Genomic DNA, 13,598 nt, shown 5'->3' on the forward strand with positions numbered 1-13,598 from the left:
GGGGCGCGGTTTGCTGGAAATGATGAAGCTAATAACCACCCCTCTACCTCACACCTTTTGGTGTCACCACTGCTTCCAAGTCCTGGAACCTTCTCTCTCAGCCTCCATTTCTTTGGCTGTGCCAGGGAAGTAATGAGTCTTCCGCAAGTTGTAGCAGATTCTGTAACACGGTCCCTCAGGACCTCTCTGCCATTTTTAAACCCTCGGAGTCCTGGGAGCAGGCTGACATGGGAGGTGGGGAATGAGGCAGGAGCCAGCCCCCGCTGTAGCCGAGTGTGGGTCAGACACACCCAGCCTCCATCAAAGCTTTGGATAACTGAGTGCCTCGGGGTAGCATGAATGGGGCGCCTCTGTTTCCAGTCGGGTTCAGATGCGTCTCCACTTTTTTTTCCACTGCAGCCGCAAGGCACAGAAACATTTTTCTTCACATACTGCGGAGGCTGAGGAGTGGATGGGGGTTTTTTTCCCCCTTGAACAGAGTCTGCGAGACAGGGCCTGGGTCCCTGCCGTGAGCAGCTCCAGAAAAGCAGAGAGAACGCAGGAGGACACCGGGGAGGATAGTGCAGGGGTGGAGAGGTTCGGCGTTGTCTCCACCGCGCCAGCTGCAGCCCCACCTGCGAGGGGGCGGGATCTTGTGGCGCTGGACCAATCAGCACCTACCTGCGCTCACCTGGCCCCCCTCCCGCTTGCTCCCGCGAGCCGCGATGCTCAAAGAAGCGTGCTGAGCTTAGCGGAGCACTATCCTGCCGTCGCGGCAACTTTTCACCCTTCTCTCTCCAGCCATGGGGCTCCCTAGTGGGCCTCTCGCGTCCCTCCTCCTCCGCCTCTTCCTCCTACTCCAGGTACTTAACTACCTTCCCCTGACCCGGGCCGGGACGCTCCTCGGAGGGCGGGCGGGGTCCGCACGCGTCAGTGGCGTCGGGGAGAGCTTGGGGCTGGGCTCCTTGAGGGTCAATGTAGTCCAGAAAAGCCTGTGAGGACTCCCCAGAGTGGGTGTGCAGGGCCAGGCATGCCTATGACCCAGCCTCTCTCTTTTCCCCTCTACTCTCAGACGCAGGTTTGCTGGCTGCCGTGCGCGGCCTCGGAGCCATGCCGGGCAGGCTTCGAGGAAGCTGAAGTGACCTTGGAGGCTCGAGGCGCGGAGCTGGAGCCGGGCCAGGCACCAGGGAAAGGTAAGACTTCCGGGGAGCCCGCTTTGTGGAACCGCGGGGCGGGGGCTGCACCTGGGGTGCCTGGACTGGGGCAGGGGACTTCGGACGCCGCCTCAGATACGGGGGAGGCACAGAAAGCATCCCGGGTGTTGGGATGGGGGCGGCGGCTGACGCAAAAGGCCGGAGAACTTGGCGCCCTCTGACGTCCAGCCCCACCTTGCCCCGCTGCGGCGGCTTACCTTGACCCCCTCCTTCGGGGTGCAGGGCTGCTGAGCGCCTCACCCAGCTCGGAGGTGGGAGGCTCTCCTCCGCTGGCCCCAACAGAGGAATGCGCCTTCCACATTCCTCCCCCAGCCCCCGCGCAGGTGTGGGGATGAGCCGTGCCCGGGGCAGCCCCCTTCGCCCCTCTCGGGCCCCCTTTGTGTACCGTGCTTTGTGTCTCCGACAGACAGACCGGGTCTGTTTCTCTTCTTCTCGCTCCCCTCCTCCGCCCCCCTTCTTCCCCGGCAGCTGGAATGCACTCTTAACCCTGCCCTTCCCGGAGGGCCTGTGCCCCTGCAGCCTGCCTGGAAACGGCCTGGCACACCTGGGCTGGGGCCACCACGCACTGGGGACACCTCTGCACCCCAGTGTCTTGGGACTGGAATGTTAGGGCACTTGGGGGAGCGGGAGTCCAGAAGCCAGAATGTCTTGAGCTGCAAGGGCGGTGGATGGGGGATCAAAGCACATTGTTGATCTCTCAATTACTTGTTCTCCCCTTCTTAAAGTTTAAAAACTTTAAGTGGGGGCGGGGTCACTTTGGTGCCGACACCCAGTGTATTATGAGACCCTGGCAGCTGCCGGCTGATGGGGGCCTTTTTCCCTCCATCCAGGAGAGTGGGGGTTCCTCCACTGGATCAAACCCAAGTTCTTAAACAGAGGTGTAACCCAGGATTCTTGGGTGGGGTTCCAGAAGGTGTTTAACCTGTGAAATTGTTTAAAAACTTGTGTATCCATTCTCCTGGGCAGGGGATCTACAGTTTTAAAATTTCAAAACAATTAAAAAACTGGATGCTACCTAGCATTTTTCTAATGTTTCCACCAGCATACTCCTCACCCCAGGTACAAATTCCCACAGCTTGAATGTGGGGGTGCACTGCCTAGGGTACAGAATGGCTCTGCTTTGTTTCTCCAAAAGAGGATTGGGGGCCTTGAGTCTGTGGAAGGATTTTTTTTCCTTCTTTTTTCCCCTAAATAACTCTGCAGATTGACAAAACAATTAACACCCAGGCTAGGCCAAGCTCCTTAAACTCTTGGCAGTAGGGAGCCGAGGAGAGGCATTAGGAGGCCATGCCTCATAAACTTTAAGTTCTTGCACATGGGTTTATTACTGACTGGCTAACAAACTGCAACTCAGCCAACCTGTAAAAATGTTAACTTGGGCATGGCCCCAAATCCAATTCCGGCTCCCTGAGGAAGCTTTATTGCTAATCAGACTTCTGCCAAATCTGTACCCCTCCCCATCATTGTCAAGTTCTCTGACTACAGTCTGGGAGAACAGGCTATGGCTTTGAGTGTTGTCTGTGCCTTATCTTTCTTACTAAGGCAAGAAATATCAGATTAACTGTCACTTCACTAAGCTTGAGGTTGTTGGAGGGAAGCGGTGATCAGGTTTTCGATTTCATGGTCTGGTTGGCAGGTGCTTCTCGGTGATGTCAGGCATTTTAAACCTTTTGAGAAAATTCCACTTTCTCGGATGTCTGGTTTATGGTTGTGAAAATGGTGGGTTCATGCCAGGAGCACACCTGGGTTATAAAATAAAAGGTGGGTTAATGTGCTTGGCTAACCTGCAACATGCCAAGTTCTTAGAGCAGTCTTCCTGTGAAATGGGCTGCCACTTCTTAAAGTGGAAGCAAGTTTCTGGGCCCAGTTGGTCCCCATAAATTGGGACTCCCCAGCAAAAAATATTGGTATTTCTCTCCTTAGTCCTCAGCAGCTGACATCTTTCTATCTCCCTAGCTTCACCCCAGCTCCCTATCCTCAATACACAGGAACCCCAGCCTGGATCCAGCCATGTTGAAAGGGTTATCCTGAGGGTACATACATGCTCCCAAGTTTGGCCAAGCAGACAACAGTTTCTATATAGCTAAGGAACAGTTGCCCCTGTTGTTCACCCCTGGGTTATGAATATCACAGGTGTCTATAAAGTTGAGCTCAAAGAAATTATCTGATATAATTAATACCTTGTTTGTAGGTGCACTTTCTTCTTCAAAGCATTTGCACAGCTCTGAGCTTGCTTTATCCTCCTGACATTCTCTTGAAGCTGGTGAGGTACATTTAAACAACTTGATCTCTTAATCCCAGAGTTGGGACTTCAGAAACCTTGTGTAGCCTTGCTCTGCTGGAGGTTTTAGAGGTGGAGAAATACAGAAACAGCTCAATGGATTCGGTTCCCTAGGCTAAACTCTTGAGGGTCATAGATAGGACTTTTACCTCCAGGTTTATGTCCCGGATCTGGTACTTAATAGGGTGCCCAGTAGGTATTTGTGTGAATTGAGACAATCTTGTAAAGTTCTGCCTATTTTACAGATGAAACCTAAGTGGTTGTGGCTTCACCGAAGTCATCACTGCAGTGACCAGCTGGGACTTGAAGCTTCTGATTCCCAAGTTCCCTGGCATTTTTTACTATCAGAAAGTGGGAGGTGGATGTAATGAAAAAGTGGATTGTTGGAGCACCAGATCCCATCAACAGCAACCCCCTTCCCCAAGGGCACTTAGTCATTTATTCCTTTTCATTGTAGGGGTTTTCAGAAACATTCCTCCAGAGGAAACCACCTTAAATACAGTCTGTAAGTGTCCTAGTGATGGGGGCTTCAGTCAAGTGAAGCCATGCTCACCTAGATTGAGAGTGAGAGGTTAATCTGGAAGGAGGTAGAGCAGGAGTGTTCCCCCACCCGAACCCCACAGTCTGGTGTTCACCTTCCCTCAAGTGTGGTCTAGAAGCAGAGATGAAGGAGAGGTGGGAGGAGGGGCTTGCATGGTATTAGTGCAGTGATTAAAAGTGAGGGACCTACAGACAGAGAAAGACAAATACCATGTGATATCACTTATGAGTAGAATCTATAAAAATTATACATGTGAATTTATGTACAAAACAGACTCACAGACTTAGAAAACAAACTTATAGTTACCAAAGAGGAAAGGAGGGGAGGGATAAGTGAAAAGTTTGGGATTAGCAGATAGACACTACTTTATATAAAGTAGATAAACAGCAAGGTCCTACGGTATATAGCACATGGAGTGTATTCAATAGCTTGTGATAACCTATAATGAAAAAGAATCTGAAAAAGAATATATATATGTATAGTTGAATCACTTTGCTGCACACCAGAAACTAACACAACATTGATGATCAACTATACTTCAGTTAAAACAAATTTTTTTTAAAATGAGTGACCTAAAGTGGTGCATACATGCTTCATGGAGGGCAGTTAAGAGAAGCAGCTTAATTACAGTGAAAGAAATCCAGTACTTCATTATGGCCCCTCAGCAGTTCAGCTCACCCTTAGTCAGCGTTTGGGTAAGATTAAAGCTAACCCTCATTAGCTTTGGTTAGGAAACTTCAAAGTTCAGTAATAAATCTGACTGAGCATGAGTTAACTTCAAGATGATTTTGCTTATTTTGTGTAAAAATTGCCTTTTGTTTTGAAGCTCCCATTCTAGGCTATGCCTTCTATTTACATTTTATTCTTCCAAGAAACATGTATTTAGCATCTGCATGTATTAGTCACTGTTCTAAAACAAGGAACAAAACTAACACCCTGTACTGGGAGAGCTGACTGTCTAATATTATTTTTTATGCATATGAGTGCCTTGCCAAGCAGGTGGTGGTAACTTCCCCTCAGCTGTAAAATGGGAATAATGAACTTGGCGTCAGGTCACTGGGGCAGTCAGCAGTAAGGGCAGGATTTGCACCCAGGAGGATTCTATGGTACCCCATAAATCTGCCTCTGAGGAATGAATATCTGGGAACTGGGGTTTCCAGCCCGCCTGGCTGCCTTCCTGGCTCAGCAGCTGAGTAGCCTGAAATACACTGCTGTTAGCTGGTGCCTGGGGAGCAGGTCTCAAACCTCTAGTCTCCCTTCTCACCTCCTCACGTGGCGCTGTGTTCCTAGGTTACCCATGCAGGGAGGTGAGGGCTCCCTGCAGCGTGAGGAAGGCACTGCTAACAATGAGCAATGGGTTTCTAGGGCTGGAAACGATAGCTCTGCCAAGTATTTGGAGGATGATGGTGAAGGGGAGAGAGAAGGGCCTCCCTCCGCAAATCATCTGAGGCTTCAGTCCTGAGGCTGAACAGTCTCCACTGAAAGAACCACTGTTATTGAAGAGTAACATGTGGAAGAAAGTGCCCGGATGATAAGTGTACGGCTCAGTGAACATCACAAACTTACAACATCCATGTACCCAGCACACATGTCAGAAAACAGCATTATCAGCACCTCAGATGCCACTTCCCTCCCCAGCTCTATCCTCCCCCAAGAAAACCACTCTCCTGACTTCAGATACCATAGGTTGGTTCGCCTGTATTTGAACTTCGTGTGTAAGAATCATAGAGAATATCCTCTTGGCTCTGGCTCCTTTAACTGCACCTCGTGAGACTCTGGCCCAGTTCTGGATGTAGTTGGGGTTGATTCTCATTCTACAGTATTCCTCACATGACCATCCATGGTTCTACTGTTGACAGACATTTGAGGAGTTTCCATTTTTTGGCCATTACAGCTAGTGCTGCCATAAACACCATTGTTCAAGCAAAACTGTAAACTTGGATCAGTCAGGTACATACCTGGGAGCGTCGGTGCTGGGTTAACTGAGGATCTCAGTCCTGTGGCCGAGTACTGAGAAGTCAGCTTTTCTCCGTCTTGAAGTAGCTGAGTCTCTTCTGGATTCTACCATCCCCATCTCCCAACAGTCTCCTCATTGGCATCCCTTCTGGACTCTAACTTCTCACCTGGCCCTGTACCAATAACAGACAGCAGTTCTTTATCATGTACTTGGTCACGTCCTTTGTCTTGGGGAGAAGTCACTTCCCTTTATTTGTCCTTAAGCTATTGCTTGTTACTCTCCTCATAGTAGAAGGGGAATCTGAAAAGGGCCCTGAATTTCTCAAGTGAGAACTTCTTCCTGGGTAGAGAAGTTTATCCTGGGCAGGGTGGGCAGCAGCCTACTAACATGGCCAGGGTGGTCGAGTCCAGCTCCTCCCTCATTATAGAGGCAGTGAGGTGTCTGAGACGCAGACCCAAGGCCAAGCTGACTGGTCATTTAGCCAACAAATGTCTGAGTACCTACTGGGGGCTCTAAATTCAGAGGCAAGCAAGGTCCACAGTTCCTTAACCTCCTTGATCACAGGAGGAAGCAAATCAGTCACCAGGCAATTTTAATAGTGAATCCTTCATTCAGCAAGTATTTACTGAGCACCTACTAAATGCCAGGTTGTGTTCTAGGTGCTGCAAATACATCATTGAGCAGAACATGCACAAAACCCAGGCTTTGTGGGCCATTTACCTGCTAGTGGAGGGAGACAGACAAAAACAAGTAATATATAAATGTAATCTAGAGGGAGGTAGGGGAAGGAAAATATAGTCACATACCAAGGGCTGCTGACATGTTCTGGGGTGGGAGGGGGGCACATGGAGGAAGTGATGTCCAAGTCAGAGGCTGAGGAAGAGTTAGGGAAGGGGTTGGCGCATGAGGGGTGGCAGGGAGGGTTCCTGGCAAAGGAGCAGCCTATGGGGTCCAGGAACTTGAAGACCTTTTGGGGTCCAGGAACTTAAAAACCTTTAATCTGGCTGGACCATGGAGTGTAAGGTGGAGAGCAACAAAAGGAGAGGTAGGCAGGGTCCAATCCAGCCTAGAACATCTCTCCCTGCAGAACAGAGGCAGCGTGGTGTTTGCAGGAGATGGGGCTGGAGCTCCAGCTGTGCCCTCATGGAGGCCAGTGTCTCTGAAGTCTCCTCTGGATCCAGGATCCTGGGCCCACCTCCAGCATCCCTTCTCAACTGCCTTTCTGGACTTTTCCCAGACCCAGACCTGGTCATCCTCAGCCAAACATTTCCCCTCATTTCACTTAGTTACCTGGCATTACCAGGCAGCAGGGCCAGAAAGGGAGGGCTTTCAAACAAAACAAAACAAAACAACAACAACAGCAACAAAAACACATTCACTGAGGGCTTACTGAGTTCCAGAAACTACATTCTGTACTTTATGTAATAAGCCCTTTAATCCTCCTAAAAGCCCCATGAGTGTGGAATTGGCCCCATTTAACTGTATGGAAGCCTAGGCTTGTAACTTTGTAACCTATCCAAGGTCACCCAGCTAGTAAATTGTGAAGTTAGAACTTGAATCCAGGTTAGATTCCTACGTGTGAGGTACTTTGGGAGTCAGGCTGGGAGAAGGAAAGAGGTTGTGGGTCGTCTGGCCCCAGCCAAGCTGGAGGAAGATTGGAAATAGTTAACATCTGACCCAAGACCTTTGAATTCCTGTTCCCTCCGCAGGCCTCTGTTAATCACCAGGATCCGGAGTGGTGGGGGAGGGTCGAGGAGGGGACACTCTGTCCAGGACCCCAGCCTCCCTTTTAGCACGTGGGAGGGTTCAGGTCTCAGGCCCAATAGCTGACAGGGCTCTCACTGTCAGTTCTCACAGAGAATCTACTTCTGGCTGTTCATCCTCTTCCTCTCCTCACCCCACCCCCATCTTCTCCCAGCATCAAGCCCCCCACCCCCAGCCTGCTCTGAGTGGAGGAGCTTGGTAGACTCTGCCCCTCTCCTCCTCTCCCAGTCAAATTTGAGCACCCGTGTGGTGACGGGTTACCTAGAGCATCAGTAGTCTGCAAATTCCTCAAGTGGACAAAATCCCCTCCAGGCTGCAGCTGCTGTGGTCCCGAGGAACTTCAGGGTACTGGGATCCTGCTGCTTGCTCAGTGCGCCAAAATGCCGCATCCTGGGGAAGAAAGGCAAAGGAACACTTTCCTTTCTCCCTTTAACCCATCTCTGAGCTCACAGCTCTGTCACTGTTATCTGAGGAGAGGGCCACATAGCCAGGAGGTGGGAGGGCTGGTGGCTGCTTCCCCCTGCTGAGAGCCTCTCTGGGCTGCACAGAACCTGAGGGAGGAGAGAGCTGTTCTCCCCCAGGACTCTGAGGCATCTCAAGGGCTAGATGGGGGTTTGGAGCTGGGCAGGCACCATCCCAGGCTTTCCTCTTCCTCCTCAAGCTCAGTAACCTCATTTTTGCTTGTGTAAGGGCACATAAGATTAGTGGGAAATTCTCTCTCTTATCAGGAAAACTCAAACCTGTGTTGAAAACTAGCAGTAGATTCTAACCTCAGGGTCTCACATTAACTTTAAGAAGTCATTGCTCCCCTGCAATTAATTGTGTGCATGTGTGTTTTTCTGAGAAGAGGCCTCCCCTAAATTTGGGAACCACAGTGTATTCTCCACAGTCCCCCATCCCACGGTCCAGGTCCATTCAGACGTTCTTCAGACTCCTATCAAACCCAGCAGTGGGGACAGGCCTGACGGTGTGCATCTGGGCACAGAAAAAGGAAAATAGGGTTCTAGGTCTGAGGTAAGTTACTCTGGTCCCAGCTCCTCTGCCTTGAGGCGCTAACCTCAGTGGTCCTGGACATAGGGGTCAGGGGAGGGTAGGTCAGTTAGAGGGCAGGGCTGGAGGGCTCAGCTACCATCCTTGGTGTCTTGCTTAAGGCCAACTGCCTTCTCACAACAAGCCCTATCTTGTTGTAGCTTCAGGCAGAAAGAAAAGACAGCTCCTTGTGGGCTCCCCACACACAAGCCAGAACAAGATGCCAGGCCCCACCCTGCCCTCTCCTTGTGGAGTCAGCTTCAGCCCAGGCTTCCCACCAGGGCTTCAAGACCTGCTATTTTCTTGTCTTTTATGGTCCTTTTCCGCTTCCAGAATTCTTCTGCATTCTCCAGCTGGTTTACCCCTGCCTTTGGCCTCTGAGTCAGTACTTTGCTAGCTTGGCTGACTATCAGAATTGCCTAGGGAGCTTTTTATTTCTATCACTCCCCTCTATATGAAGAGTATATATGATATTATGTATGATATATGATAGTATTTTATATAGTTTATGTAGAGTTGGGCTGGTTGGTTGGGATTTCACATTAATACATGAATATATATTCACTGTAAAGACAATGTTATTCAATAAAATAGCAGCATGTACTGTGTGACACGTACAGCTCTTAGCATTTTATAAGTATTAGCTTGTTTAATCACTATTATATCCCTTGAAGTAGGTACTATTACTATCCCCATACTACGGATGGGGAAACTGAGGCCAGAGAGGTTAAGTAACTTGCCCAAGATCAGGCAAGTAGTAAATAGCAAAGCTTGGATTCAAATCTAAACAACCCGAGCTTTAACCACTGAACGCCACTGCCTCTCAAGAGAAGCAAATCAGAAATAAACACATAAAAGTTCTCTTTCTCATCTACTCTCTCAGGATAAGCACAGTTAATAGTTTAATGTGAATCCTTGTAGATCTTTTTCTTTACAAAGAACTTATGTATGCACAGAGGAATTTTTCAAACAGGGATTGGATTGTATCATGCATACAAACATTATTCTGCAGCTTGTTTTTTTAACTTACTAAATCACAGGCATCTTTCCAGACGAGTAAGTACACATCTGTCTTGTTTTTAACAGCTCCATAGTCTTCTACATGGTAGATATACCATGATTTATTTAGCTGACCCCCTACTTTTATCTTTTACAGATGTGGAAGTGGGGAGGAGTTAGTGTAAAAATTGTGAAGTGTTTGGATTTTAGAAATCCAGCTATCAGGAATCACCTTATTAGGAAAGACTGCTGTAGAAAGATGACTGAATGAACTGTTCCTCTTAACCCCATTCAGATAAATTAACTGTTTATGTTTGAAAAAAAAAATGTTTATGTTTGAATAATACATTAAGACATGCTTTGCAGTTAGCTTAAAAAAGTTACTATACTATTTAAAAATCATTAGCTTTCACACTAACCATTGTTTTAAGACTTAATTAATCTGAATTTTCAAAAACATTTGAAATTTAAAATTTTAAAAATTTAAATTGCATAACTCAGAAGTAAACTATCAAATGTGTTAGCACTTGTGTTATTTTCCTTGGGTGTTGAAATCTTGAGAATGTGACATTCAGTTAAAGCAAAAATGAATCTTTTTTTCAAGTTTTTCTTTAGATTTCAGAATCTAGTTAGCAAGCATCTTGATGAATAAAAGTCGATTTCCATTTTTAAAGAGAATACTCATTTCTGATCTTATTTTCGAAGAAGGGCTTATGGGTTTTTTCTTAAATTCAGACATTGCTGCAGTACCTGTCATCTGTTGCTTTTTTAAAAGCTCCTTTTTTTTTTTTCAAATGGAGAGTTTTGCACTCATGTAGGCTAAAGGTGATGAAGTAAGTACTAAGGGGAGATAGAGATGGAGAGACATGAGTCTTGGTGACTGACTCAGAAGGGGAGTCTGAGGGAGAAATGGTCAGGGAAGGAATGCTAGAAAACCATGTGCTAGGCACTTTGCTAAATACTTACTCTTTTCCCTGAGGTAGATATTACTGGCATCATTCCCATTTTATAGGGAAGGAAACATACTTGCCCAAAGTCAGTCAGTGGAACCAAAATTTGAGTTTGGGTGCTCTAGATCCAGGCTCTAGGCTAGTTCGGAGCCCCAGATTTTGATTTTGTGTAGCTGAGTGCTTGATTTGCCATTCCCTAGGGGAGAGATGTTGGGAAAGGACCATATTTAGGCCAAGAGTAAAGAAGATCATGGATTTGGTTTTTGACATAATGATTTTAAATGCCTTTAAAGCATCCAGGGGGAGATACTGAACAGGTCAGAGGAAGGATCTGGACATTTGAAATTTTAATACATATTCTGAAGTACCCTGCAAAAACAGTACCATTTTACCTGCTTACAAGAAATAAATGTGAGAATCAAGATCTTTAAAAAACAAGAAAACTACCTTCTCTAGATCGATTTCCAGAAACTGTTTCAGTAGAAGTGATAGGTGGGCTGGAAGTAGGGAATCTGGATTTTTAAAAAGTTCTCCAGGTGATTTTATCACTAACATTTGGGAACCGTTGCTCTGTGATATCATGAAGGCCATCGTGGAGAGCTAAATGTATCTCTTAGGATCTAAAAGAAAGTAATGAGCTGGTGAGATGTGAATAAAAGCATGGCATTTTGAATTTAACTTGCCTTCAATTCTTTCCTCTGTAGCAGTTGATCCTTTTTTTTTTCCCCTTAATTTTCTGCTTACATCAGGATTCTGAATGACCTTCACCTTCTTGTCCTTTTGTTTTGCTCTTTAATTCATCATCCCTGTATTTAAATACTTAATTGTGCTTTTAAAAGCACAATACATCTTATTTGGTCCTAACTAGAGTCTGTGTGTACATGTGTGTTCCTATTTTAGAGACTGGAAATTAATAGGGCTTTATATTTGTTGAGTGCTTACTGTTAAACAACTTAAATATGAAGTGACTTGCCCAAGGCCACAGGGCCAGTGTGCAGCACTTTACCCACCAGACCCTTTATTGCCTTCCCAGATGTCCCAGGTTGATCACTGAATCTCTGTTCTGATCCTTAAGGGTGGGAATCAGTGAGCAAGACAGCACACATCATACTGAGCTTTGAGTCAGCCACGTTCCAAACTCCCAGAGTGCTGTGGAGTATAGCCCAGCTTGGGTTTCTCTCTGGGGATTATAAGGGAGGACCCAGCTCCCAAGGATAAGAAACAATCTGAGTGATGTGGCTCTTTTCAAAGAGCTTTCTGCAGAGAGACAAAGCTCTCAGAAAGAACTGCCTTCTCCTGAACAATGTGGGGTTGCCACATAACATTACTAGTCAGAGGGGATAAAAAGTCACATCTCTTTCTGATTGCAAATCAAATACATGCTTACTATAGAAAAACTGGAAGATAAGCAGAATGGAGTTCCGCCACCCATAAAGGACCTTAGTTGTTTCATTTCAAATGAACATTTTCAATTGATCTTCTGGGTCCACTTCCCTAACCAAGCCTTCCTTGAAGATGTCTGATCTGAGGGAGAGGGCCCAAGTCCCATTGCTTCACTGCCCGACAGCTCGCCCTCCTGCCCTGCTTCCCTAACAATCCAGCTTCATCTTCTTCGGTGAGTAGGAGAAGGGCTACAGGCTGAGGGCCTCAGACACCCCATCGGCCCCATCTGCAGGAAGATCCAGGTCTAGGGTGAACGGTGGTAGATGGGGGTGTCTGCCAGGTGTGGCTACACTCTCCAGGGGTCATTCTCTTGTCCAGGAGGTAATTGTCTTTGTAAAGCTGCTTCTTGTGCTGGCGGCCACTTGAGAATGCCTTTCACCAAGCGCTTCAGCACTGTGCTTGTCTCCTTAGTGTCCCTGAAGATGGTGATCTTGTGGTGACAAATCATCATGAACACTTCCATGGCGGAGGGTCCCCTGTGCTGCTCTCAGCATTTAGTAATCAGAGCCTGGCTCCTTTGAGGGCACCAGATGGCTGTGGCTGGGCACACGGACCTGACGCTAGGCACTTTATCTCCCGACATGCCATCCAGTGGCTCCCGTGTCAAATGGCCTTGAGCCCCTTGGGGTCCCAGCATGCTTCACAGGCTCTTTGTGCCCCACACCCCAGCGTGCTTTGTGGCCTCTGTCCATTGTCCTCCTTGGATCAGACTCTGCTCATCTTCCACCATCTTGAACTTCTTTGACCTGAAAAGTCATTGGTTCTGGAGAGAGCTTGTCTGCCTTCCTGGTGCCAAGGCTCAGCTCCACCCCTCACCTTTTTTTTAATGAGTATAAAAATATTAATATTTTATGTTATAATTGTCAGGCTCAGGCTGTAAACTATAAATGGCTGTTTTGTGACCTGGTTTTTTCCCTAAGCTGAGCACTGTTTCTCCTTGATAGGTTTTTTTTTTTATGGCGTTTAAGGCCATAGATGAGACATTGGAGTGACTATAGCACATATAATTAAGTATTCTGTTGCAAGTTAAGTTGTTGAGACTTTGTTTTAACTCTAAGCAACAGTCATGAATGTCTGTGCAGGTATGGTTTTGTCACATCTTGGATGATTTCCTGGCACAGTTCCTGGGTCAAAGGGCTTATTTGAGGCTTAATTACCAAAAAGATTTGTGCCAGTTTACATCCCCCACCCCCTAACAGTTTATAGCAACATCCGTTTCCCAAGTATTTCACAACACTTGTCCTTTTAATTTTTATTTCTTAGTAAGTGAACTTTTTCCTACAACTGGTTTTACTCAGGAAAATGCCAGAATGTTCTTTCAAGGTAATTCCGTATACTTTCCTGCTGCACCTTCTCTTCCCAATCCCTTAACAGAAGGTAGTGACAGCTACAAGGATACATTTGTTTTATGAGCTAGATGTGTCCCTAAACCAAGGTAGAA

The 13,598-nt window shown here is 47.1% G+C and overlaps 1 protein-coding gene across 1 annotated transcript in view; it reads left to right on the forward strand.

The window, feature by feature from the left end:
* The first annotated feature begins 425 nt into the window (after positions 1-425).
* CDH3 (cadherin 3) overlaps positions 426-13,598 on the forward strand; it is a 36,759-nt gene continuing 23,586 nt past the window's right edge. Inside the window, exons 1-2 of the mRNA XM_015238701.3 lie at positions 426-842; positions 1,052-1,172. Coding sequence (XP_015094187.1) covers positions 783-842; positions 1,052-1,172 — 181 coding nt within the window. The 5' untranslated portion in view covers positions 426-782. The remainder of the gene's footprint in view (positions 843-1,051; positions 1,173-13,598) is intronic.

Source organism: Vicugna pacos, chromosome 9, assembly GCF_048564905.1.
Source record: "Vicugna pacos chromosome 9, VicPac4, whole genome shotgun sequence".
Classification (NCBI taxonomy): Eukaryota; Metazoa; Chordata; class Mammalia; order Artiodactyla; family Camelidae; genus Vicugna; species Vicugna pacos.